The following is a 22,938-nucleotide window of genomic DNA, read 5'->3' as shown; positions in this document are numbered from 1 at the left end:
GGAGATCTCCTACACCAAGCACTTGCAGGTTCTGCTTGGGGAATGTATTTAGGTGCAAGGAGCAGAATCAGCTGTGCTGCCTTTCACTTGGTTCTCTTTTTCTCAGCTGTCTCGGCTCTGTCTCTGGTGTAGTTTGGTTGGGATTTAGCAGCTACACACAGCTTAGGCAGTGGGCATTCGTAGCCTCTCCAGAGGTTTGGCTCTGTTTTTCCAGCAGACTGTAACATTAGATACATCAAACTACACTCTGGGAGCATCTCTGCTGACTGTCCTGGAATTGCTGGTTGAGAGAAGGGAAATCGCTGGAGGAAGTGAATCAGTCTTCCCTTTTCTGCCGTTGTTCAGTGCGAGACGCTTAGCAAGCGCTCACGGCTTGCAGCAGTGTTTTTCCCTTCCAACATTTGTTAGCTTTATCTGAAGATAAAGGCCAGCAAGGGAATGAAATGCGGCCGAGCTGCGTCTGTCCGGCCGGGAGGGGGCTCAGGGCGGCGCAGTCCCAGCGGAGGCCACCGGAGGGCGCTGCTGTTTGGCTTATCCCCGCGCGGCCGAGCTGCGAGCGGCTGAGCAGCGGAGCCGAGGCTGCAGGGCAGCAGCAGCGCTCCGGCGGCTGCGGAGCTGTGGAATCTCTCTTCCCAGAGATCGTAGAGCCGGTGGGGAGTGTTCAGCTGATGCTCTGCAGCTTGCTGTGGTGAGCTCTGGCATCTTTTGTGCTACTCATTGCCATGGACATGCATTTCAAACCTGTGGTTGTAGATCAGTGCACATCCAAGTGTCAGAAGCACAGCAATGACCTACACCCCTTGGGCACATTGACAAGAAACATGCAGGAGAGAGGAGAAACTGATTGGTTATTTTTTTCCCTCCTCTAGACTAGAAAGTGACCTTTTCATAGGGGGAGCAAACAGCAAAATAATTCACACTTCCAGAGCCCCGCTGCAGGCTGTGTCAGAGTGGCTCTGGAGCTGCCCAGGCTGTCCACCCTAACAAAATGTGGCAGGTTTCCCAAGGCCAGGGCAGTGATCCTGTGAGCTCCTCTAATGGTGCACGCTGTGGATGTCTGCCTCCTGTCATCCTGAGCGGTGCAGGAGCTGGGAGAGCAGCACTCCTCAGGCTGTGCCAGAGCCGCAGCAGCAGCAGCTGTTGCTGCTGGGGGCTGTTCCATCCTGCTGCTGAGGAAGGGGCAGCCAGGCAGGTCTGGCACTGCCAGGAGCAGCCTGGGCTTTGTGTAGCTTGAACTGGTTGTGAATCTCAGCAGCAGGGGTGGGATTGTGAGCTCTGGGTGATACCAAAGGTCTCTTCCAGCCTCAGCAGTTCCCTCCTTGTGGCACTGCTGCCTCTTGCTCACATGCCACCTCTCCAGCAGGTTTCTGCAGCACACCCACGTGGGAGGCTCTTCCTTGGGGTGTGGGTTTGCTGAGGGATCCCCAGAAGCTGGCACTGGTGGCCACTGCAGCAGCTGCAAAGGAACGTTCTGATCGTTGTCTCTGTCTGGCGCTCGGTGTGCACACAGCCACAGGCAGCTGGGAGGGAATGGCTGCAGAGAGGCAGCTCCTCAGCCTGTCACAGATTTAATTGTTCCATCACCAGCACCTAACTGCAGAAGTTCTCTAAGTAAGGTTTGGGATGGAGGAGGCTTGGCAAGGTGTCTGCCAATGGCTTGCAGACCTATTTCTGCTGCTGGCTGTAAGGGGAAATGGATCTTTGCAGGGGATTTCATCAGATGCTTTCCATGCGAACTTGGATGCTCTTAGAGGGAGAGAAAACTCTCTTGACATGTTTGAGTATTTCTGAGAGGAGCTCACTTTCCTGCTGTGCTTCAGGAAATGGAGAGCAACTGGGCTGTGTCAGTCACAAATAATTAGGCTGAAGTTATGGCTGTGTTGTTTCAGGGGTGCTCCCATCATGATCTGATCACAGCGGTGCTGCCTTCCTGAGCTCTGCTCCAGGTCCATGGTTGGTCAGCACAGAGCTGTGGTCAGGGCCAGCCGTGCTCATGGGCTGGCTTTGGGCAGAGAATAGGTAGAAGAGCCCTGAGGAGAAGGCCTTTTGGGTGTTGGTTGATAAGTTCAACATGAGCCACCTGTGGTGGGAGGGAAGTGCAGCATCTGCATGGGAAATCTGAGGCCCTCAGATTCTGGAGTCACTCAGCACTGTGGCAGAGTGCAGGAGTCAAAGTGACATCAAATGCTGCAGTCACAGAGTCCCAGCATGGCGAGGGTTGGAAGTGACCTCTGGAGATCACCCAGCCCAAGCCCTGCTCCAGCAGGGTACCCACAGCAGCCTGCCCAGGAGGGCTTCTGACAGAGCCCCAAAGGAAGGAAAGTTCTTTGACATTCCACCCCAAAACTGATGGGGCCTGGAAGGACCCAAATCTCTCTCTGGGTAAATCCAGTCTTTGTAACCCCTCTCAGATGCCTTTGCCCACGGTCACACAACTACCTGCCTGTGTTTGCTTCCTGATTCTTCGTTGACCCTACAGGAGCAGCATTTGAGCTGCTGTGTGTTCACCCAGCTCTCCTGTCTCCTTGCAGAGGATCTGGATGACCTGAGAATGGAAGGAGTCACAAGTGTGATGTCTTCTGGGAGCAAATTCAATCCAGCCCGGAGCACTCACCTGGCAGAGCCTCAAGCCAAGGTGACACTGAACATCTGTGCCAGGTGTGCCAGGTAAAAAACAGAGCAGCCCCCCCTGGGCTCCCCCCAGGCTCTCTGTGCTGTGCTAAAGGAAAATAATCTCTTAGCTCCCAGCTCCCCTGTGGCCCCTGGCAGCTGGGCTGTGCCAGGCAGGTTGGTGCTTGGTTTGTCACACCAGCAGTGGGTCAAAGGCCAGGGGTAGCCTCAGGCCTTACTTCACAGCCTGAAGCTGTCTGAAGCTCCGTGTCCCTGAGCCTCCCTGGCTATTTGAGCCTCTGTGGTTTTGCAGGGGATGACTCAGGGAATGCCAAGCTTCCAGCACCTGCAGGAATGGAGATTGAGTTGCACAGGTGCACTGCAGCACTTCCAGCAGTGGCTTCTTAGCACTCCATAATCTCATCCTGTTCCACCTCTGAGAAATGATTTAGTCAGCTTGAAGCCTTTTCGGTTTTGACAGCTGGAAATAATTCCTGCCTGTACAGTAGGAGGGCCAAATAAACAGGTTGGCCTCGCCGGAGCCAAGTCAACTTGAGAAGGCAACACTAACAGAACCCCCTGAAACCGCATTCTTCTCCGCAGACAAAAGCTCATTTGGAGCAGGGCTTTAAGCCTGTTGAAATGACAAAAGTGGCCTTCTCACCCTCCTGTTAATGGGCCAGATTAGCAAGAACAAAGCCGAGGCATGCCAATTTCATCTGCCCGCCTTTGCCGCTGCCTGCTCCTTTGTGTGGCTCGAGAGGGGATTAGCTGCTTGTAAATAAAAAGCAACCTGTGGTGAAATTAAGTCAAAAGTTTGGCCATATGCCACCCTACCGCCCTACTTTTTGCCCCATTTTGCTCCTAAATTACTGCTTATGTAGGAGGAGGGGCTGCAGGGCTTCCTCTGGGACACCGCATCCCCCACGCAGCATCTCCCCAGCGGGGCTCGGGGCGGCAGCCGCCGGGGGGCTTCTGCCGCTGGAGCCGTGCTGCCGGCAGCGTGGCCTCCTGCTTCAAGGAGAGAGCAGTCGGTTTGCTGGAAAGGAGCTGCCTGGGCTACGAGCGATTGCCGAGCCAGCAGCCAGGTGAAAGTGCGGCAGCTTTCCTTCAGCCGACATCAGTTGTCCGTGGAGTCACCACTGGAACAGGAAGGGAAAGAGAAACGCTGTTTTCTGCTTGGCCTTCTTGAAGGTACCCGAAATCCTGCCTGGATTGCTCTGAAGGTTAATTAAATGTGAAATTCCCTGGAGCAGCCCTGACAGCAGGTGCCACAATATTCTCTATGCCCTCTGCCCCGTGTACCAGGGAACAGACAGCTCAGATCTTGTGCCAAGCCTCACAGCCTTGGCCACTGCTCTTCTCCTTTGGCTGGCTGCACTGTGGCTCTGCACTCTAAACAGGAGATGGGAGAGGAAGATCTCATCAAATCCTCTCCTGACAGCTCACTTCTGCAGAGCAGAGCTCCACTTAGCCTGGACAGCTCAGCGCAGGCTCTGCACTGCCTGGGGAAGGTGCCTGGATGGTCCCTTCCTGGCTTGGGCCCCTTGCACTTGCTGCAGCTGAGCAGTTTCTGCAGAGGCTGGGGGAATTCAGTAACTATAGCACCTCAGAGCAAGGCAAGGGGGCAGCAGGTGTTGCCAGCAGGTGCTGCTGCTGTGCTCAGGAACCAGCATTTGTCCTTCGGGGCTGTGAGGGCTCTGTTCCGCTGCAGCATTTCATCCTTCTCCCTGCATCTGAGGGCACCTTCCCTCTCTGACTTCAAGTGAACAGCACAGCCAGGTCTCAGACCTCCAAAGCAGCTGAAGCAGTGGGTGGAGAAAGCTGTGTGAAGCTTGGAGGACACCCAGACAGGGCTTTGCCCTCCTTGCCTCCAAGAGCAGTTCCATTTTCTGCTGCTCAGTGGTGCAGCCATTGCGAACACCCTGCTGTGAACCCCCAGCCTGGGGCTCTGGGTCCTGCCTGGGGGAGCTCTGAGTGCTGCCATTCTCTGCATTCCTATGGCAAAGCCTGGTGTTTATTGCAGGGTCAGCATGCAGAGCATTGCTTTGGGTTAGAAATGGTATTTGGGGGCTCCTGTTCTCTCAGCAGCCTGGTGTGATGAGCCTGGCTGATCAATGCTCTGGGATTTGACTGCAGGCACAACTGAGAGGGCAGAGCAGAAGCTGCTGCTGGCCATGCTCTAGGCTGCAGCTCGGCAGGTGCCTTGCCTCTGCCCTTGGCCTGGCTTTGGGTTGCACAGAGTGAGCTGAGTGGAGCTGTGGCTGGCAGTGGGGGTGCTGCAGGGCTTGTCAAGGCAGAGCTGGGCTGCTGGGGGGGTGCTGGCTGCCTGTGGGAGGAGGATGCCTTCCTGCTTGAAATGTGATTGGCAGAGCTCCAAATGTTAGGAAAGGTTTGAGCTCAGACTGGAAGCTGACTTTGACTCTTGCATTTGCATACATCTCATTCTTTCACCTTGCTGCCTGTCAGAAATGAATTTGAATGATTCCCTGTCTCCATTTTCCTGTGATCCCTCCTCTGGAAGGCTCCTCGGGCATGTTGGGGCTCTTCTGAGGGGGATTTCTTTAAACAACTGAAGGAGACAGTTGAGAATGGACAGGAGCAGAACTGCACTAAACCACCCAACCTTCCCTTTTGTTCATAGGAACTGGTACCCAGCCCTCAATGCTGATAGACTTCCCCACCACCTTCCACTAACAGATGGCCTTAGGACAGCCCAGGGCAGGAGTTTTAACGGAAGGTGAAGTTCTCCCCCCTAGGAGACATCCAGGAGGTAGTGATGGGAGATGCTCTCAAGCTGTCACACCAAGCTGGCATTTACAGGTTTAAAAAGCACCCCAAAATCTCCCCCCCTCCAGGCCCCTAACAAACACAACCCCCCAAACCAAAGAGTGGGAGAGAGCAATATGAGGAAAGGTTAATGCCCCAGAGTATAAATTGATTTGCAGCCTGGAGTATAGCTGTAAGGAGCAGAGGACTCACTGTGCTCTGCAGGGATGCTTCCCAGCCCCTGGTGAAAGGCAGAGGGAGAGCAGCCTGGGGAGGGCTTTCAGAGGGGAAGGGGTCTGCAGAGCAGTGCTAGTGCCAGAGCTGCCCCTGGGCTGCAGGGCAAGGCAAGCAGCACTCCTGGGAGCAGGGGTGCCAGCGATCAGAAGCTGGACAAAGGAGGTTTAGAGATACAGAGAAAAGGCTGCAGCCCCCCTGCCCTTGGAAGGGTTGGGGTTTGCTCTTCAGTGCAGAGTCGGCATAGAGCCTTTTGGTGCAGCTGAGCTGGGCGCGGAGCAAAGCTGTGGTCACAGAGGTTCCTCCTTCAGCCAGGGGCACACCTGGGCTGAGAGGGAGGCTCCTGCCCAGCCCAGCCCGCGGCTCCGGCGCTGCTCTCAGCGCAGGCAAAGCGCCGCGTCTGGCTGCCGAGCCCTCAGGCACCCTCCTCACGCATCAGCAGAGCTCCCAGGGGTTAAAGAGAGATCTAAACAGCGATTTGTAGGAGCCAGACCACACTTCCACCTCTCCTCCTGCTTTGTGAGGTGCAGCTGAGCGTTTTGCACGAATTTAATCAGGCATAAGGTCTGAGATAACCTTAATATGCTGTCTGAATGCATTTTAGGGGGGGCTCTTTTCTCTCCCTGCTGTTGTGGGGAGGGTTTTTTTGCAAGGACCACCCATTAGCCTTGTGTGCCCACTGCCATGCTGCAAAGTTAAACCTGGGTCTTGTGGAGCCCTGCCAGTGCATTCCTGGAAGTAAGAAGCTTTTTGTTTTTAATAGTGCAGGGCTGCATTCATTCTTCTTGCCATCAATAGGATACAAAAAAGGGGGCTGCATGTGATTAAAACAGCAATGGGATTATAGCAAACACACTGTGCCACCAGCTTGGGGGCTGCTGAGCAAGAATGCTGGGCAGGGGCAGCAGTCGCATACCAATGGAGCCAGCTGCGATAGTCCGGCCCCTCTCCGGGCAGCAGCAAAGGCAGCCAGGTCCTGAGGCCCTTCAGCACGAGAGGGAGCAGCCCAGGGGGTCCCCACAAAGGAGGGCATCTGTCCCCTGGGGCATTCAGCATGGCTCTGCTGCCTGGCACCGCCGGGGTGCGGAGCACAGTTCAAGTGCAGCAGCATCTGCTCGAGCTGCTAATGTGGGATAAATGAGGGGCTCTGAGCCTGCTGCCAGTGCCACAGGCTCCTGGAAACTGCTTGGGGGAAAGCCACTCCAAAACCCTCATGCCAGCCTGCCTGGCTGTGCCATCTGCATGGCTGCCCTGCTCGGCAGCTCCGGCCCTGGCTCTCTTGGGGTGTCTTGTCCCCCGGTCTGCCACTCGGCTTTTGCTTGTTCGCTGACTGGGTTGGCTTGCAAGTTACAGCCCCCTGCCATGGGGAGATGTCCCATGCCTGGAACCATCCCAGGTCAGGTTGTCTGGGGCTCTGAGCCAGCTGCTCCAGTTGCAGCTGTCCCTGCTGGCTGCAGGGGTGTTGGACTGGATGAGCTTTAAAGGTCCCTTCCAACCCAGGCTGCCCAGGGAGGTGGTGGAGTCCCCATCCCTGGAGGTGGTCCAGAACCCTGTGGCCATGGCACTTGGGGCCATGGTTTAGTGGCCATGGTGGGGTTGGTTGGTGCTTGGACTGGGTGATCTTTGAGGGCTGTTCCAACTGAAACCCTTCTGTGATGACACAGATCCATGAGGGCTGTGAGCATGCTGGGGAGGAGCCTAGTTTGTCCTAGGCTGCAGAGCAGGGGTGGGAGAGCAGGCTGTGGCCTGCACAGCCTGGGGCAGTGACTCCTGGCTGGCTGGGGGATGCTCTGCTGCTGCTCAAGCTTTGACCATTGCAGTTTCTCACAGTGAGTCTGCTGGGAGGTGCTGGCTCTGGGCATCCCACAGCCAGGACAATGCTGATGAGACCTGAGGCTGCTGGGAAGCATTTGGTGGAAGGTTTGCTAATGAGCTGTGAGGAAATGCAGGAGAGAACCTCCCAGGGTTTGTGGTTCCCTGGTTTGTGGGGGCTAGAAGAGGGTTTGGTCATCTTCTGTGTGCAGACACCAGGGCAGAGAGAGCTCCTCCCAGGACACAGCAGGCTGCTGCCTCATTCTGCAGCAGGGGGCAGGAGCCAGGCTGGTCTCAGGCCGTGCAGGTGGCACTTCCAGCAACCCATAATCCAGGGCTGTGCCAGCAGGAAGAACCTCTCAAACCCTCCCTGCCAGCCCTGCTCTGCTGATGGCATCCCAGGGAATGGGTGCAGGGAGAAAGGATTTCCAAATGGAAGTGGCTGGCACAGAAATGACCTGGCGGGGGGAAACTCTTCTGATGGTGGAGAGACAGTGTTGGGAAGCTTCTGCCTTCAAGTCTCACCAAACCTTTACCATCCTGATCCCTTCCCTCGCTGCCTTCTGCTCGCCACTCTCTGGCTGTGTGCTGAGCGGCTCTTACAGCAGGCAGCCCTGCACTGCTCACTGCCCCTAGCTGCCATGCTTTATTTCCTTCCATTTCTGGTTTAGTTTGGGGCTGCTTTGGGGTTTTCCTTTGTTTTCTGGGTTTAATTTCTTCCTTTAACTTTTCTTGGCCCTCCTCTCACTGAGAGCTGATCTTGCCTCAGGTTTGTGCTGGCTCCACAGGCTTGCTGCTAAGCAAGCTATTTGCTGTGCATCTCTCTTGAGTGACCAACAAGCCAATGGGACTCTCTTAGTAGTTCTTCATAACTTGAAAAAGTCTTCTTTCAGCTCAGAGAGCTGTGGGGGAAGCCACCTCTGCCCTTCTGCTGCTGGAAACTCCTCAGGCAGAGCCCCTGGGACATCTTTCCAGCAGCTGCTTTATTTCGTACTTTCTGGTTAGCTCATGCTGGTTGTAAAAGGATAGAGCTGGTGTGGGCAGCTGGCTGCACTGTGCACAGAAGAACACCGTGGAGGAACTCAAAGCAGAGTAGGCTTGGAGGGTTTTTCCAGTCCTTTGGAGTCTGCCAGCCTTGATTTGCAATCATGAGGCCAGCAGGAGCATGTTTGAAAATGAAATGGTTATTGCTGTGTCTGGTCCTGAGCATGATTGTGCTGGCTCTCAGCTCCCCCCCTGCATCCCAGCCCTCACTGGGGGACCTGCTTCAGACATCTTTCTCTCTTCCCCTCCAAAACACTCTTAACCCCTCAATGATTTCAGAAGACAAATGCTCCCCCAAGCCTTTCCCCCCTGCTGCCCTTGCTCTCTTTGCTGTGTGCTGGGAAGCTAATTCCTTATTGCAGTGTGCATGGATCCTGCTGCCTGGGGCTGTGCTGGGATGGATCCCAGCAGCTCCAGGGGTGTGCATGGATCCTGCTGCCTGGGGCTGTGCTGGGATGGATCCCAGCAGCTCCAGGGGTGTGCATGGATCCTGCTGCCTGGGGCTGTGCTGGGATGGACCCCAGCTCCAGGGGTGTGCATGGATCCTGCTGCCTGGGGCTGTGCTGGGATGGATCCCAGCAGCTCCAGGGGTGTGCATGGATCCTGCTGCCTGGGGCTGTGCTGGGATGGATCCCAGCAGCTCCAGGGGTGTGCATGGATCCTGCTGCCTGGGGCTGTGCTGGGATGGATCCCAGCTCCAGGGGTGTGCATGGATCCTGCTGCCTGGGGCTGTGCTGGGATGGATCCCAGCTCCAGAGGTGTGCATGGATCCTGCTGCCTGGGGCTGTGCTGGGATGGACCCCAGCTCCAGGGGTGTGCATGGATCCTGCTGCCTGGGGCTGTGCTGGGATGGATCCCAGCAGCTCCAGGGGTGTGCATGGATCCTGCTGCCTGGGGCTGTGCTGGGATGGATCCCAGCAGCTCCAGGGGTGTGCATGGATCCTGCTGCCTGGGGCTGTGCTGGGATGGATCCCAGCAGCTCCAGGGGTGTGCATGGATCCTGCTGCCTGGGGCTGTGCTGGGATGGATCCCAGCTCCAGGGGTGTGCATGGATCCTGCTGCCTGGGGCTGTGCTGGGATGGATCCCAGCTCCAGAGGTGTGCATGGATCCTGCTGCCTGGGGCTGTGCTGGGATGGATCCCAGCTCCAGGGGTGTGCATGGATCCTGCTGCCTGGGGCTGTGCTGGGATGGACCCCAGCTCCAGGGGTGTGCATGGATCCTGCTGCCTGGGGCTGTGCTGGGATGGACCCCAGCTCCAGGGGTGTGCATGGATCCTGCTGCCTGGGGCTGTGCTGGGATGGATCCCAGCAGCTCCAGGGGTGTGCATGGATCCTGCTGCCTGGGGCTGTGCTGGGATGGATCCCAGCTCCAGGGGTGTGCATGGATCCTGCTGCCTGGGGCTGTGCTGGGATGGATCCCAGCTCCAGAGGTGTGCATGGATCCTGCTGCCTGGGGCTGTGCTGGGATGGACCCCAGCTCCAGGGGTGTGCATGGATCCTGCTGCCTGGGGCTGTGCTGGGATGGATCCCAGCAGCTCCAGGGGTGTGCATGGATCCTGCTGCCTGGGGCTGTGCTGGGATGGATCCCAGCAGCTCCAGGGGTGTGCATGGATCCTGCTGCCTGGGGCTGTGCTGGGATGGATCCCAGCTCCAGGGGTGTGCATGGATCCTGCTGCCTGGGGCTGTGCTGGGATGGATCCCAGCTCCAGAGGTGTGCATGGATCCTGCTGCCTGGGGCTGTGCTGGGATGGATCCCAGCTCCAGGGGTGTGCATGGATCCTGCTGCCTGGGGCTGTGCTGGGATGGACCCCAGCTCCAGGGGTGTGCATGGATCCTGCTGCCTGGGGCTGTGCTGGGATGGACCCCAGCTCCAGGGGTGTGCATGGATCCTGCTGCCTGGGGCTGTGCTGGGATGGATCCCAGCAGCTCCAGGGGTGTGCATGGATCCTGCTGCCTGGGGCTGTGCTGGGATGGATCCCAGCTCCAGGGGTGTGCATGGATCCTGCTGCCTGGGGCTGTGCTGGGATGGATCCCAGCTCCAGGGGTGTGCATGGATCCTGCTGCCTGGGGCTGTGCTGGGATGGATCCCAGCAGCTCCAGGGGTGTGCATGGATCCTGCTGCCTGGGGCTGTGCTGGGATGGATCCCAGCAGCTCCAGGGGTGTGCATGGATCCTGCTGCCTGGGGCTGTGCTGGGATGGATCCCAGCAGCTCCAGGGGTGTGCATGGATCCTGCTGCCTGGGGCTGTGCTGGGATGGATCCCAGCTCCAGGGGTGTGCATGGATCCTGCTGCCTGGGGCTGTGCTGGGATGGATCCCAGCTCCAGAGGTGTGCATGGATCCTGCTGCCTGGGGCTGTGCTGGGATGGACCCCAGCTCCAGGGGTGTGCATGGATCCTGCTGCCTGGGGCTGTGCTGGGATGGATCCCAGCAGCTCCAGGGGTGTGCATGGATCCTGCTGCCTGGGGCTGTGCTGGGATGGATCCCAGCTCCAGAGGTGTGCATGGATCCTGCTGCCTGGGGCTGTGCTGGGATGGATCCCAGCTCCAGGGGTGTGCATGGATCCTGCTGCCTGGGGCTGTGCTGGGATGGACCCCAGCTCCAGGGGTGTGCATGGATCCTGCTGCCTGGGGCTGTGCTGGGATGGACCCCAGCTCCAGGGGTGTGCATGGATCCTGCTGCCTGGGGCTGTGCTGGGATGGATCCCAGCAGCTCCAGGGGTGTGCATGGATCCTGCTGCCTGGGGCTGTGCTGGGATGGACCCCAGCTCCAGGGGTGTGCATGGATCCTGCTGCCTGGGGCTGTGCTGGGATGGACCCCAGCTCCAGGGGTGTGCATGGATCCTGCTGCCTGGGGCTGTGCTGGGATGGACCCCAGCAGCTCCAGGGGTGTGCATGGATCCTGCTGCCTGGGGCTGTGCTGGGATGGATCCCAGCTCCAGGGGTGTGCATGGATCCTGCTGCCTGGGGCTGTGCTGGGATGGATCCCAGCTCCAGAGGTGTGCATGGATCCTGCTGCCTGGGGCTGTGCTGGGATGGATCCCAGCTCCAGGGGTGTGCATGGATCCTGCTGCCTGGGGCTGTGCTGGGATGGATCCCAGCAGCTCCAGGGGTGTGCATGGATCCTGCTGCCTGGGGCTGTGCTGGGATGGATCCCAGCTCCAGGGGTGTGCATGGATCCTGCTGCCTGGGGCTGTGCTGGGATGGACCCCAGCTCCAGGGGTGTGCATGGATCCTGCTGCCTGGGGCTGTGCTGGGATGGATCCCAGCAGCTCCAGGGGTGTGCATGGATTCTGCTGCCTGGGGCTGTGCTGGGATGGACCCCAGCAGCAGCAGCAGTTCTTCTGGATGCAGAGGATGCAGGGAGGAAGGCAGGAGGAGCCCAGGAGCTGGGGGCTGCTGGCTGGGGCTATCTGAGGCTCTGGCTGGCAGCTCAGGGTGTCCTGCAGGCACACAACTCTTTCCCAAGGCCTAGGAAAAATGGTTCACAGGGGAAGAAAGAGTGCTGAGGCTGAAAGGGCTGACAAAGGCTGTAATTTTTCTGCTGTGAGATAATGGTCTGAAGCCAGCAGCAGATAAAAGCTTGCCATAAGAATGGCTTAATTCCCCATCTTGTAAAAGGATTAGATAATTCAGGCTCTTTATGGATTCCTTACTCTGGGAAATATATTTCCACTTTGGGTTCTCCTCAGAAAGAGCTGCAGAGGGCACTTATTGAAATGCACAAAGGGCTGCATTCAGCCATCCTGAGAAGGCAGACAGACACAGAAAAGATTATTCTGCAGCCTGGGTCAATGAGGAAGCTTTGCTCAGCAAGGGGATATTCTGCTTTCCCCAGCTGAGAGCGTGGGGGCTGTGAATTACCCACTGGTGACATGGAACCTTGCCACAGACATCTCCAGGAGTGACTGCAGAGTAATGCTTTTAATTTGCAGAGAGAGGATGGACTGAGCCCAAATCCACTTCTGTTAGGACTTTTCGAGCCATCTGCTGTGTTCTGCTGGGCTGAGCAATGGCATCCCCAGGAGAGGGAGTGCCCAAGGGCTCTTGAGCCAGGTGTGGGCAGTGCAGAAGGGCTTCCTTGGGTGGGGCAGGGTGGAGCTCAGCCTGGGTGCTGAGCATCTGCCATGAACAGAACTGATGGAGCCAACAGCTTCCTGCCCAGAGCTCTGCACTGCTGGATTTAGGTTGCTAGGAAGTTTCTTCAGGTAATGCTGATGCTCACTCAGCTCACCAGTGGCCATGGCAGGGTCTGATCCAAGTGGTGCTCGCCTCAGGCCACCCTCAGAATCTGAGTGGCTTCACTCAGCTCTGGCTTGCTCTGGTTGAGAAGAAAAAGAAGGTAGCAGTGTGGGAGCCACACACAGCGGTGCTGAAACTCTGCCTGGCTGGGGACTAAAGGAGAGTTGGTCCTGACATGGGAAGCATTCTGCCTGGGGGGTCAGTTCTGGGAGGAAGAGGCTGGGAACTGCCTGGGGTGAAGTGACCTGGGTTTGGAAGGCTGTGGCAGAAGTGTTGTTAAAAACTCTGATCCCAAGCAGTTTCTGGTGGGCAGCTGAGTGCTGGCTTTGGGGCAGCCTTGCAGCACACCTGCACACTGCTTCCTGCCTCCCTTGGTGCCAGCAGAGACTCTGCTTCATGCAAATGCAGGAGGGCCCTGGCTCCCTGCTCTGATTCAGACAGGCCAGGGACAAACGATCTGCTGGTGGCTGTCCAAGCCCAGAGCAGAGCTGACCCTGCGGAGCGGCTGCTCAGGCCCTGCCAGTGTGCTGCCAGCTGCCAAGTGAGGCCAGAAGAAAGACCAAGATGCACTCAGGGCTTTCTCCTCATAGCAATGACTGGATTGCCACAGGGATCTTATTGTGGCTCTGGAAACGGGGTGGGAGGATGAGGAGGTTGCTGTGAAGGGAAATAAAGTTAATCCATGAGGCATTTCCTCGTGGGAAAAGCTCAAGAGCCTTTCTTGGAGTGCTGGAATGAGGCTTCCTGAAAGGTCAGGCACAAAGCTTGAGGCTTTGTAGCACTTGGTCAGTCTCTGCCAGCTGGACTCCACCAAACAGCCCCTCAGCAGAGCTCCTCTACCAGGCAGGTCTGCAGTGGGTCCTCAGCCCCCAGGCTGTGAATCTGTGAGGCAGAGCTGGGTTGTGAGCAGGGGGTGCAGGCAGGGCTCTGTGGTACCACTGCAAGTGTTTTGATTCCATTTTTCCTCAACTTAGATTGCAGGGAGAGAACTTGGCAGAGAGGCCAGAGGATGTCTCCATGGTATCCCAAACAGCTGAGCCAGCAGTGCCAGACTCTGATGGTAAGTCACAGAAATATTTGCTGCTCATAAAACCCCCAAACACCAGCAGCCTGAGCTTAGGGGGAGAGGTTGTGTCTGTAAAAGCAGATTAAGCATTTGCAGTGTTCTGGGCACTCAACTCAGTCCTTCACCCTTCAGACCTGCCAGAAGAGCACCCAGCGTGGTTTTGGCCGGGGCCAGCTCGCACTCCAGGACAACTCCTGGGGGTGTTTTGGGTTTTGGGTCAGATAATCAGAGCACCACAGAATGGTTTGGCTTGGAAGGGACCTTCAAAGCTCACCCAGTCCAACCCCCTGCAGTCAGCAGGGACATCCTCCACTGGATCAGGTTGCCCAGAGCCCTCTCCAGCCTGACCTTGAATATCTCCAGGCATGGAGCCTCAAGCACCTCCCTGGGCAACCTGTTGCAGTGTTCCAGCAGCCTCCTGGTGCAGAACTTGTTCCTCACATCCAATCTCAATCTGCTCTGCTCTAGTTTGAAGCCATTGCCCCTGGTCCTGTCCCTGCAGCCCTTTGGGACCAGTCCCTCTGCAGCCTTCTTGCAGCTCCTTCAGGCACTGGAAGGTTGCTCTGAGGTCTGCCTGGAACCTTCTCCTCTCCAGGCTGAACACCCCCAGCTCCCTCAGCCTGTCCCCAGAGCAGAGCTCCAGCCCCCTGAGCAGTTTTGTGGCCCTCCTCTGCCAGTCCTTGTCCTTCCTGTGCTGAGGGCTCCAGACTGGACACAGCCCTGCAGGCAAAAGAAAAACTACAGAGTTTCTTCCTATGTATCAGAAGAGCCCCAGTGACCTCTCCAAGCACTGCTGTCTGGTGTTAACAGACACCAGAAGAGGAGCTCAGGCAGGAGGAGCTCTGAAGAACGTTTCTGCTGCTCTTACAAACATCTGCAGGTCCTGCAGGCAGGACACTCAGCCCTGTCCCAGCTGCTGCTCAGGGCCTGGAAGAGAATAACACCTGGAGTCTGCCCTTCCTAGGGTGGCTTCCAGAGAATGCTTTCTGGGAGAGCTGAAGCTGGGGAGGGTTAACTTTATCTTAGCTGTCACTGGAAGACCTGCAAAGAGAGATCTTCCAGTCCCTTGCCTGCCTGTTGGGCAGGGTTTGATTTGCAGTCTGGTCTCCAGCACCCTCAGACAAGTCAGCTCTGCTGATTAATTCATGCCAAACAAATTGGAGCTAATTTCTCTTGCTTTTAATCTCTTCCAACCTGAGTGATTCTAGGAGTGATCTGCTCAAAATCTGCATCTGCCAAGCCCCAGCCTGGGTTTCAGGTTGAGGGGGTTGGAGAGGTCACCTCCTGCTGAGCCTTTTGGTTTCAATTTGGATGTTAAGGAGCAGCATCACTAAAGGATCTGTGCTCCTTCAGTCCCAGCTGCCTGCAGGTACCACAGGGCCTTGCTTCACTTGGTTCAGTCTCCTTTGCTGAGGATGAGATCAGGTGGTGCTGTGCCAGGGTGGAACACTGAGTGTGCTGAATGAGCTTCACTAAGCAAATGCCCCAGCACTTTGTTCCCTGTCCAGCTGGAGTCCCTGGGCCTGTTGTGGGCAGTTAGCTCCTGCTTCTGGCCAGCAGGAACCACAAAGTTTCTACTTCTGCTGGAAGAAAATCGAACAGATTGGGATGAGTAAATGGGACTTTCCCCTGCTTTCCCCCCACCCCCCTTTAAAGTGCCAATGTAGTGAAAAATCAAAGCAGGCCTTTGGCTGCAGAGGACAAGTTTGAAATGGGGCTGTGGGGCAGCACCAGGTTGGTGTGGAGCAGTTCTGGTGCTGTTCCAGCTGGAGCTGAGGGACCAAGCTGTGAGGATGCAAATGTGTGGAGGTAGGGTTGAGAGCTAGGTGTGGCAGTGGCTGAAACGTGGCATCACCTCCCACTTCCTACACACTGAGCACAGCTTTGCAGCCTCATCACCTCCTCTTCCCCCACTGCTGGCTGTCTGCAGTGCTGGTGGCTGCTGCCCTCCCTCGGTGCGGTTCTGTCCCTGTGGCAGGGCTGGGCTGAGCTGTTTGACAGATGGGCACCTCCCTGCTCCCATGGCCTTCAGACATGGCCTGAGGTGTCCTGAGCTGCCTCCTTCAAGGCTTCTAACTCTGTTGTAATCAGGCTAACAGAATTGAAGAGGTGTAATTTCTGTGGTTTTACTAAAGCTGAGGCTCCAGCAGGGCAAGCAGTGGCACGACCTGGGAGAGCCCTTGGCAGCTGGGGGAAGTCTGCTTGTCGCCCAGGTCCTGTTGGAGCCCCTGCTGCTCGCTGCATTGAGCTTATCAATTAAAATCAGACCCCAAATTAGCCCTGCATTAGAGCAGCCAGCCATGGAAATGGGCTGAGGTGCAGCTGAGAGCAGTGCCTGGAACACATTTACCTCCCCAGCACTTAATTTATGGGCGTTTGCTTTTCCGAGTGACTAATGCTGACTTAATTAAAGTGATTTACTTCTCTTCTACCTCTTTGGAGCAGCTCAAGTTCCCGGGGTGGAAGCACTTCCCGAAGATATTGATGAGTTTCAGAGTGGCTCTCAAGTGGCAGGATATGTAAGTACCTTCCCTCTGATTGTTACAAAGGGTTTGATAAAAATCAGGCTGTGCGCAGAGACAAAGGCTGTGCCTGGCAGCAGTCACCCTGCAGAGAGGAAACTTCACTCCCTTAACCTTCCTGCGCTTTCAGCCCTCTGGCTGCTTTCAGTATTCCATGCCAGGAAGGGGGATCCTCAGAGATCAGTTGCCGTTGTCTCACACAGCCCCAGGTGCTGCAGGACTTGCCTGTCCTGCTCCCCTTGTGGCTGCAGCCACCGAATGCTCTGTGTGTGCTCAAACGGCAGCCAGGGAGCCCTGGGAGCAGGGAATATTCCATGGCACGACACCAAGGGAACAAAAGGCTTCAAACCCTGAATTTCAGGACTCTTATCTTTGCTTGGAAACCGATCCCCCAGGGGGGTCTGCTGCAAACCCAATCCCCCAGGGGGGTCTGCTGCAAACCCCTGGCTAGGTGAGGTCGTTCCCCAAGCAGGACTGAAACCTTTGTGAGAACATTTCCATCACTTCTTTTATTTGTAAGAACATCCTTGTGGATCTGGCAGCTTCCCAGAGCAGGTAACCAGTGGAATAAGCTCCAAAATAATGAGCAAGGATTATATGAAGTAGCTAAAATTCCACTGGACAGATAACCCAGGAATGTTGTTGTAGGAAAGGTGGTTACATAAAAGAATATCCCCAGAAATAATTTCTTCTCTCTAAATCTCTAACCTTGTGTGCTCAGCTCTGCAGCCCTGTGTGCTCAGCTCCATTTCATGATTCACCTAGTTCAGATGCATTTTGATTGCTTATTACTCTGCAGTGTAACACAGAAAGTGTGCAGTAATGCAACCTAAGTGTTGCACATGGCATCAGCAGTCTGAAGCCAGGCTCCAGCAGCTTTGCTGTTTCTAGGGCAAATCACAAGAACTGCTTGGGTTGGTTTGGGTTTTTTGCAGTCCTTTAGGCAGTGTCAAGAGGACACAGGAATTCCTGTTGGAGCACAGCAGTTGTGGCTTAGAGCACACTTCAGGGCTGGTCAAGTAAGTGGAAAGGGCTCAGAGCTTGTTAGCTGAGGGAAGAAGAGGCAATGCTAAAGAGAAAAGAGAGCTAAGGGTGCAGGCTGGTCCTGCAGTCTCTCAGGCAGCTGATGAAGGGCCACTAACAAAGCTGAATTGGGCTGAGCACAGACTGTCCCCAGCACTCAGCTAAGCAGCTGCCAGGTCTGGAGCTCCAGATCAACTCCTGAAGCCTTTTGGAGAGCCTGGAGAGCAGGATCTGGGGGCTCTTGTGGAGAGCAGGATCTGGGGGCTCTGTGGAGAGCCTGGAGAGCAGGAAGCCCATGGAGTGTGGTGGATGCTGCACAAAAGGAGCAAGGAGCAGATCTTTAGCTGCTGTTGCTTTGAGCCCCTTTGCCAAGCCTCCTCCTTTCTGCTTCACAGAGGTAGAATCAATCTTGCAGCAGTCTCTGAGGCCACTGTTTTCTTATTGATTAGGGCCTGCAGCTGCCAGCTTTGATTTCTCAGTTCCACTGCTGTGTCACACAGGGAGAGAGCAACAAATAAACTGAATTGCACAGGGAGAGAAAGCTGCAAGGGAAAGAAGAGATCATTACGAGCAAAACCTTGCAGCCTTCTACTCAAAGCTTCTGCTTAAAGAGCAGGTAGCAGCTGGCTGTGAGCTTGGATCTCTTTGTTGTTATTTAAGGCTGAGAGCTGGGTTTGTTCAGCCTGGAGAAGAGAAGGCTTAGGGCAGACCTTACCACCACGGACCAGCACATCAAGGGTGGTCACCAGGAGGGTGGAGACTCCCTTTATACAAGGAGTCCCATGGCAAAGACCAGGGCTGCTGGGGACAAGGGGCTGCTGGGGACATTCCCATGGGACTCCAGAAGAAAATGCAGCCCCATGAGCACAGCTGGACACTGGGATCAGCTCCCAGGGGCAGCAGTGGAGTCCCCTGCCTGGGACAATTTGAAGGCAGCTTGCCAGGGTGCTGGGGCAGCTCCTTTCAGCTACACCATCACCTAGCAAGGCTGGGGCAGGTGAGCCTTGGGGGCCCTTCCAGCCTGGCACTCTGGGGTTCAGAATAAGACCCATCCAGCTCTCTAGCATTGAGGGTTGTCTGCAGCTGTATCTCCTCACAAAGGACAAAGTGATCCAACTGCTGTTGCTCCTGGGAGCTCTGGAGGAAGAGGTCTGCTCCCCAGTCCCCTCCCAAGTTCCAGTGACACTTACTCTCTGACAACCTTGCCATGTGAAATATGGAGGTGGTGCTGAGCTGGCTGGCAGGAGGGCTGTGAAGATCAATGTGTGCTTGCAGTGGGCTGCCACAAATCCTTCCAGGCAGGCAGAAATACGCTGTGCAATTACTGCAGGGCTGCTGGCAGGGCAGATGCTCGTGACTTGGAATGAGTCTCAGGCATTACAGGAGAGGGGAGATGCTCCAGGAGGCTCGGGGGGAGGCAGCGAGAGCCTGGACGTGCTGCTGATCACACACTGCTCATCAGCTGCCCAGATTGGTTTGTGGCACTCCCTGCAGTGTGCACATTACCTGTGTGAGCTGCTGGCCAGGCCTGAGGGTGCAGCTGGGGGGGCTGCATTCCAAAGGCTCATTGCAGTCTGCCCCTAGTTCAGTGGATCCTCAGCATCAGCTTCTCCCTCCTCCTCCTCTGTATCTGACACACTTCCATTAGATGTGCCTCGTCCTGCAGAAGGGTTGGAGGAAAACTGAAGCAGGCTGCCCAGGGAGGCTGTGGCTGCCTCCTCCCTGGAGCTGTTCAAGGCCAGGCTTTGAGCAGCCTGGGCTGGTGGGAGGTGTCCCTGCCCATGGCAGGGGGTTGGAACTGGATGGTCTTTGGGGTCCCTTCCAACACAACCTGTGACTTTCTGATAAAGCAGCAGGAATTACCTGAAGGGTCTTTGGAAGAGAGCTGTGTGAGCCCTGTCTTCCTGGCCCCTGTGTTAAGTCCATGTGGAAGATGCTCGGTGTGGAAGCTGAAGCAGCGTGGGCCCCAGTATTTAGAGGGGGCAGGCACCATCTGCTGCTTGAGAGCCACAAAGCAGAATGGTTCAAGTCTGCTGTGGTTCAGCTGGGTCTGGCCAGTGTGGTGCTGGGCAAGCTGCTGTGGGTGCCCCTGCTTTAGCCTGCAGAGAGCCCTTCCAGCCCCCACAACGCTGGGACTCTGGGCTTGATGTTATGGTTTGTGGTTTCAATGAGCAAGCCTTGCGGAGGCTTTGCAGTAAGAATCCCTCCTGGGGTATCTTAAGGCCACCCCTGGCAGCTGTGTTGAGAGGTTCCTGGAAGTGCAGGGCCTGCTGGGCACCAGAGCTCCCCAGGGAGGTGCCTGTGCTGCTGGGCTGTCTGGTGGCACCAGGCTGTGTTGCCCTGCTGGGTCAGTTGCTGTTGCTGCAAGGAGTCCTCCTGGCAGCGCTGAAGCAGCACAGGCAGCGCTGCTGAGGAAATCTGTGGTGTTCCCAGCAGTGCTGCTCTGCAGAGACACAGTGCCAAACGCTGCAGTGATTTAAAGGCAGTGCAGCCCCAGCCCCACTGAGGAGCTGGGCTGTAAATCAGTGAGGAATTTGTCCTGTTCTGATGGCTCAGCATGGAGCAGGAGCCTGGGGGGGAAGGGTTAGCTGAGTTGCTTTGGATTCTTGGGTTGCCAACTCGTGATGTTAATTAAGGTAAGAGAGGCTATTTGGTAATAGCTTTCATAAAGTGTTTTCTCTTCTACATAAAAGCAGCCCCAGGCACCCTGCTCTCCATGGGGATTGCCTCTGGTTTACTGCTCCATGCTTGAATGTGAAGCTGCATTACAGAAGTGATTCTCTTCTCTGTGTCTGTGCAAGGCTCAGGCAGTTTGGACCCTGGATGCTGTGGGTGTCAGGCCTGGAGGTTCCCCAAGGCAGAAGCTCCTGAAGGATTCCTTAGCAGCAAAAGAACTTCAGAGCATGGAGAAGCACCTTGCTGGTAGGTGTGGTGGTGTGGGAGCACAGCTAGCAGGGCTCTGCCTCACCTGATGATGGAAACAGGTCAAACCCTGCAGCTTCCCCTTGGCTTCACTGCAGAGAAACAGCACAGTTGTGGCTGTAGATGTGATGAACCTTGCTGTAATTGTAGGGAACCCAGTAATGAAGCAGGGATTTAAGCAGTAATTAAGCAGTGTTGCACATGCTGCAGCCTGGGAGCTCACTGACAAACCTGTTACTGTGCTCACGTTTCACCAAGGTCTGTGCAGTGACAAGCTCCTGATGCTCCTCCTGCACCCAGGCAGCCTGCAGGCAGGGCTGCAGAGGAGCTTTGGCTTGAGGAGCAGCTGTGGTGCTGCAGCAGAGGAGCAGTTGTGGTCCTGCAGCAGGAGGAGGTTTAGGCTAGAGAAGGACCAGGACCTGAGTGTCTGTCTGTCTGTCTTTGTGCGTGCACAGACATCGAGAAGGACCTGGCGCTGTGGGAGGAAGCGAGGCTCTCGAGAAGCCCTGCTGCCCAGCACGCCCCTGGAGCTGCCTCTGACCATCCAGGCAATCTCCAAGCCGCGCAGAGCCAGGCTGCGCGGCCTCAGCTGCCAGCTCCCACGGGGAAGAACGCTCAGCTGCAAGGGAGCAAGTCCCCCCCGCCGCCCAGCAGCAGGGCACAGGTCTGCAGCGCGGCCGGCGGCAGGTCCCCGGCGCCTGGCACGCAGCCCAGCAAGCCACCGACCCCCTCCACGGCAGGCAGCAGGCCCGGGACCCCCAGCAGCCTGCAGCCACGGCCGCTGACCCCCGGCAGCCAGGGCAGCAGGGAGGGCACCGTTAGCATGCAGAGGAGCAGATCCTTGACATCGAAGAGCCAAATGGGGAGGACCCTGAGCGCGGCGTCGGGGCTGGCCGTGCAGCTGGGCGGGGACATGGTCGGCACTGTCACCACCCAGAGGAGCAGTTTGTCAGAAGTAAGATTTTCCATCTAACCTTCCTGCTGTGTCTCGGAGCTGCTGGGCTGTGGCTGGTGTGGAGGTGACCACGGGGCGCCCAGCGGCGTCCTGCCCCCGGCGGGGCTGGAGCTGTGCTGAGGAGAAGAGCAGCGAGGAAGCGCTGCTGAGCCCGGAGGGGGCTCCGGCAGAGGAGGTCACAGCCGTGCCCCCTGAGCCCCCAGCGGCTCGGGAGGGCTCAGTCTGCTCGGTGCACAGCACTCCCATCAGCCTTACACTTCCCAAGAGGTGCCTGCCTCTGGAATATTAAACACAACTTTCTCTTCTCTTTGTGGTTCCAGGGTAATTTTTTCCCCTGCCAGACCTGCAGTGTGGAGCAGTCCCTCCCTCTGCATCTTCTGTAGTGGTTTTGGGACCCGCTGGGATGATCAGCAGGGCTGTGCTGGGTGGAGACAGGCTTTGCAGAGCACCAAGCTGGGCTGCAGTGAGGAAGGTCCAACCTCCCTGAGGCGCTGCCCAGTGCTGTGAGCATCTGAAGCAGGCTGGGGCTGAGCCTCAACACTTCCTCTCCCCTAGCAGTGGCTTTCAGTGGTCTTTGTTCCAAACAAGAAGTTAAATACCGTCTCAATTTTGCTAACCTTGGCTGCCTTAAAGACCACTCTGGTGTGTAGGCAGTGGGAATAAAGGCACTTGACTCAGATCCATGCCTTACAGAGGTGAGTTTCTCTCAGGTAAAGCCTGTCTCTAGTACCTGCTTCTCTCTGGGTTGCTCAGTTTTCAGCGGGGGAGCATTCTTTGATTACAGATCTCTTTGTACTCCTTTGACCAGAGCCCATTGCCCTTGCTGTGTGACTTGCCAAAGGCCAGCCTCTGCTGCTGTCCCCTCACGCCTCCTGTGTACAGACTTCTCTCAAGGGCTCCAAGGGCTGAGCAGCCTTCTGCCCTGGCTCACAGCTGGCATCGTGTGTCTGCTGTCACCCAGCTGCTGCTCAGCCCCAGCACTGCTCCGCAGGCTCTCATCCTCTGCTTTAATCCCTCCCAGAAGTGACAAATTCTTCTCTCACTGGGTACAATGGCTGCTGCTGACCCAGCTCAAGCCCTGTTGATCCTTTCCTGACGTGCACAAGTGACCTTTGGCTTCACAGAACCTCCTCTCGGGGCTAGCCCTGGTCCCCAGGGGAGTGCTGCCGGTGTGACACAGCACGCTGAGCACCTCTGCCACGCTGTCAGGGCCCTTGGAGATGAGAGAGTGGCTGATGGAGGTCTGGCCCCACCTTTGGAGGGGTCCAGCAGAGCCTTTGGGAGCTCCCCAGAGCTCTCTTTGCACACTGACACTCCTGGTCACTTGGAGAAGTTCGGAGAGAGCACAGCAGCAGTGTCTGAGTTCAGTGGCATCCCTGCCTCAGCAGAGCTGTGCCCTGTTTGTGGCCATGGGATCTCATTCCCTGCTGCCCCAGCCTCTCTCTGACAGTGGAACCAGGCTTTAAAAAGGCAAAGCTGGGCTGAGGTAGGAGGAGCACAATGAATCTCTGTCCTCCTTTCCACCTTTTGTGACCACAAACACAGAACTCGAGGCTGTTGCTGTGTAAATAGCTTTGCAGCTCTCCTCGCAGTTTTGTATCCTCCTCCTGTGTGAGAGCAGTCAGACAGGAGGAGGGGAATTGCCTTCACTCTTCTCAGCCCTCTGGTGTGGACTGGGAGCTCCCCTGGGTGTGAGCACACAGTGGTCTTGCTGCCACTCCTGCAGGAGGTTTTGGAGCTC

General features: G+C 56.6%; 1 protein-coding gene across 2 annotated transcripts in view; it reads left to right on the top strand.

Moving 5' to 3' along the window:
* C3H8orf34 (chromosome 3 C8orf34 homolog) overlaps positions 1-22,548 on the top strand; it is a 49,282-nt gene extending 26,734 nt beyond the window's left edge. For both annotated transcript variants that reach the window (XM_054178947.1, XM_054178941.1), the window contains 6 exons: positions 2,532-2,667; positions 13,684-13,769; positions 16,221-16,294; positions 20,122-20,242; positions 20,698-21,197; positions 21,518-22,548. In XM_054178947.1, coding sequence (XP_054034922.1) covers positions 2,532-2,667; positions 13,684-13,769; positions 16,221-16,294; positions 20,122-20,242; positions 20,698-21,197; positions 21,518-21,580 — 980 coding nt within the window. In that variant the 3' untranslated portion in view covers positions 21,581-22,548. The remainder of the gene's footprint in view (positions 1-2,531; positions 2,668-13,683; positions 13,770-16,220; positions 16,295-20,121; positions 20,243-20,697; positions 21,198-21,517) is intronic.
* The last annotated feature ends 390 nt before the right edge of the window (positions 22,549-22,938 follow it).

Source organism: Dryobates pubescens, chromosome 3 (genome assembly GCF_014839835.1).
Source record: "Dryobates pubescens isolate bDryPub1 chromosome 3, bDryPub1.pri, whole genome shotgun sequence".
Taxonomy (NCBI): Eukaryota; Metazoa; Chordata; class Aves; order Piciformes; family Picidae; genus Dryobates; species Dryobates pubescens.
Note: the sequence above shows the minus strand (reverse complement) of the source record. Positions and strands in the feature narration are given on the sequence as shown.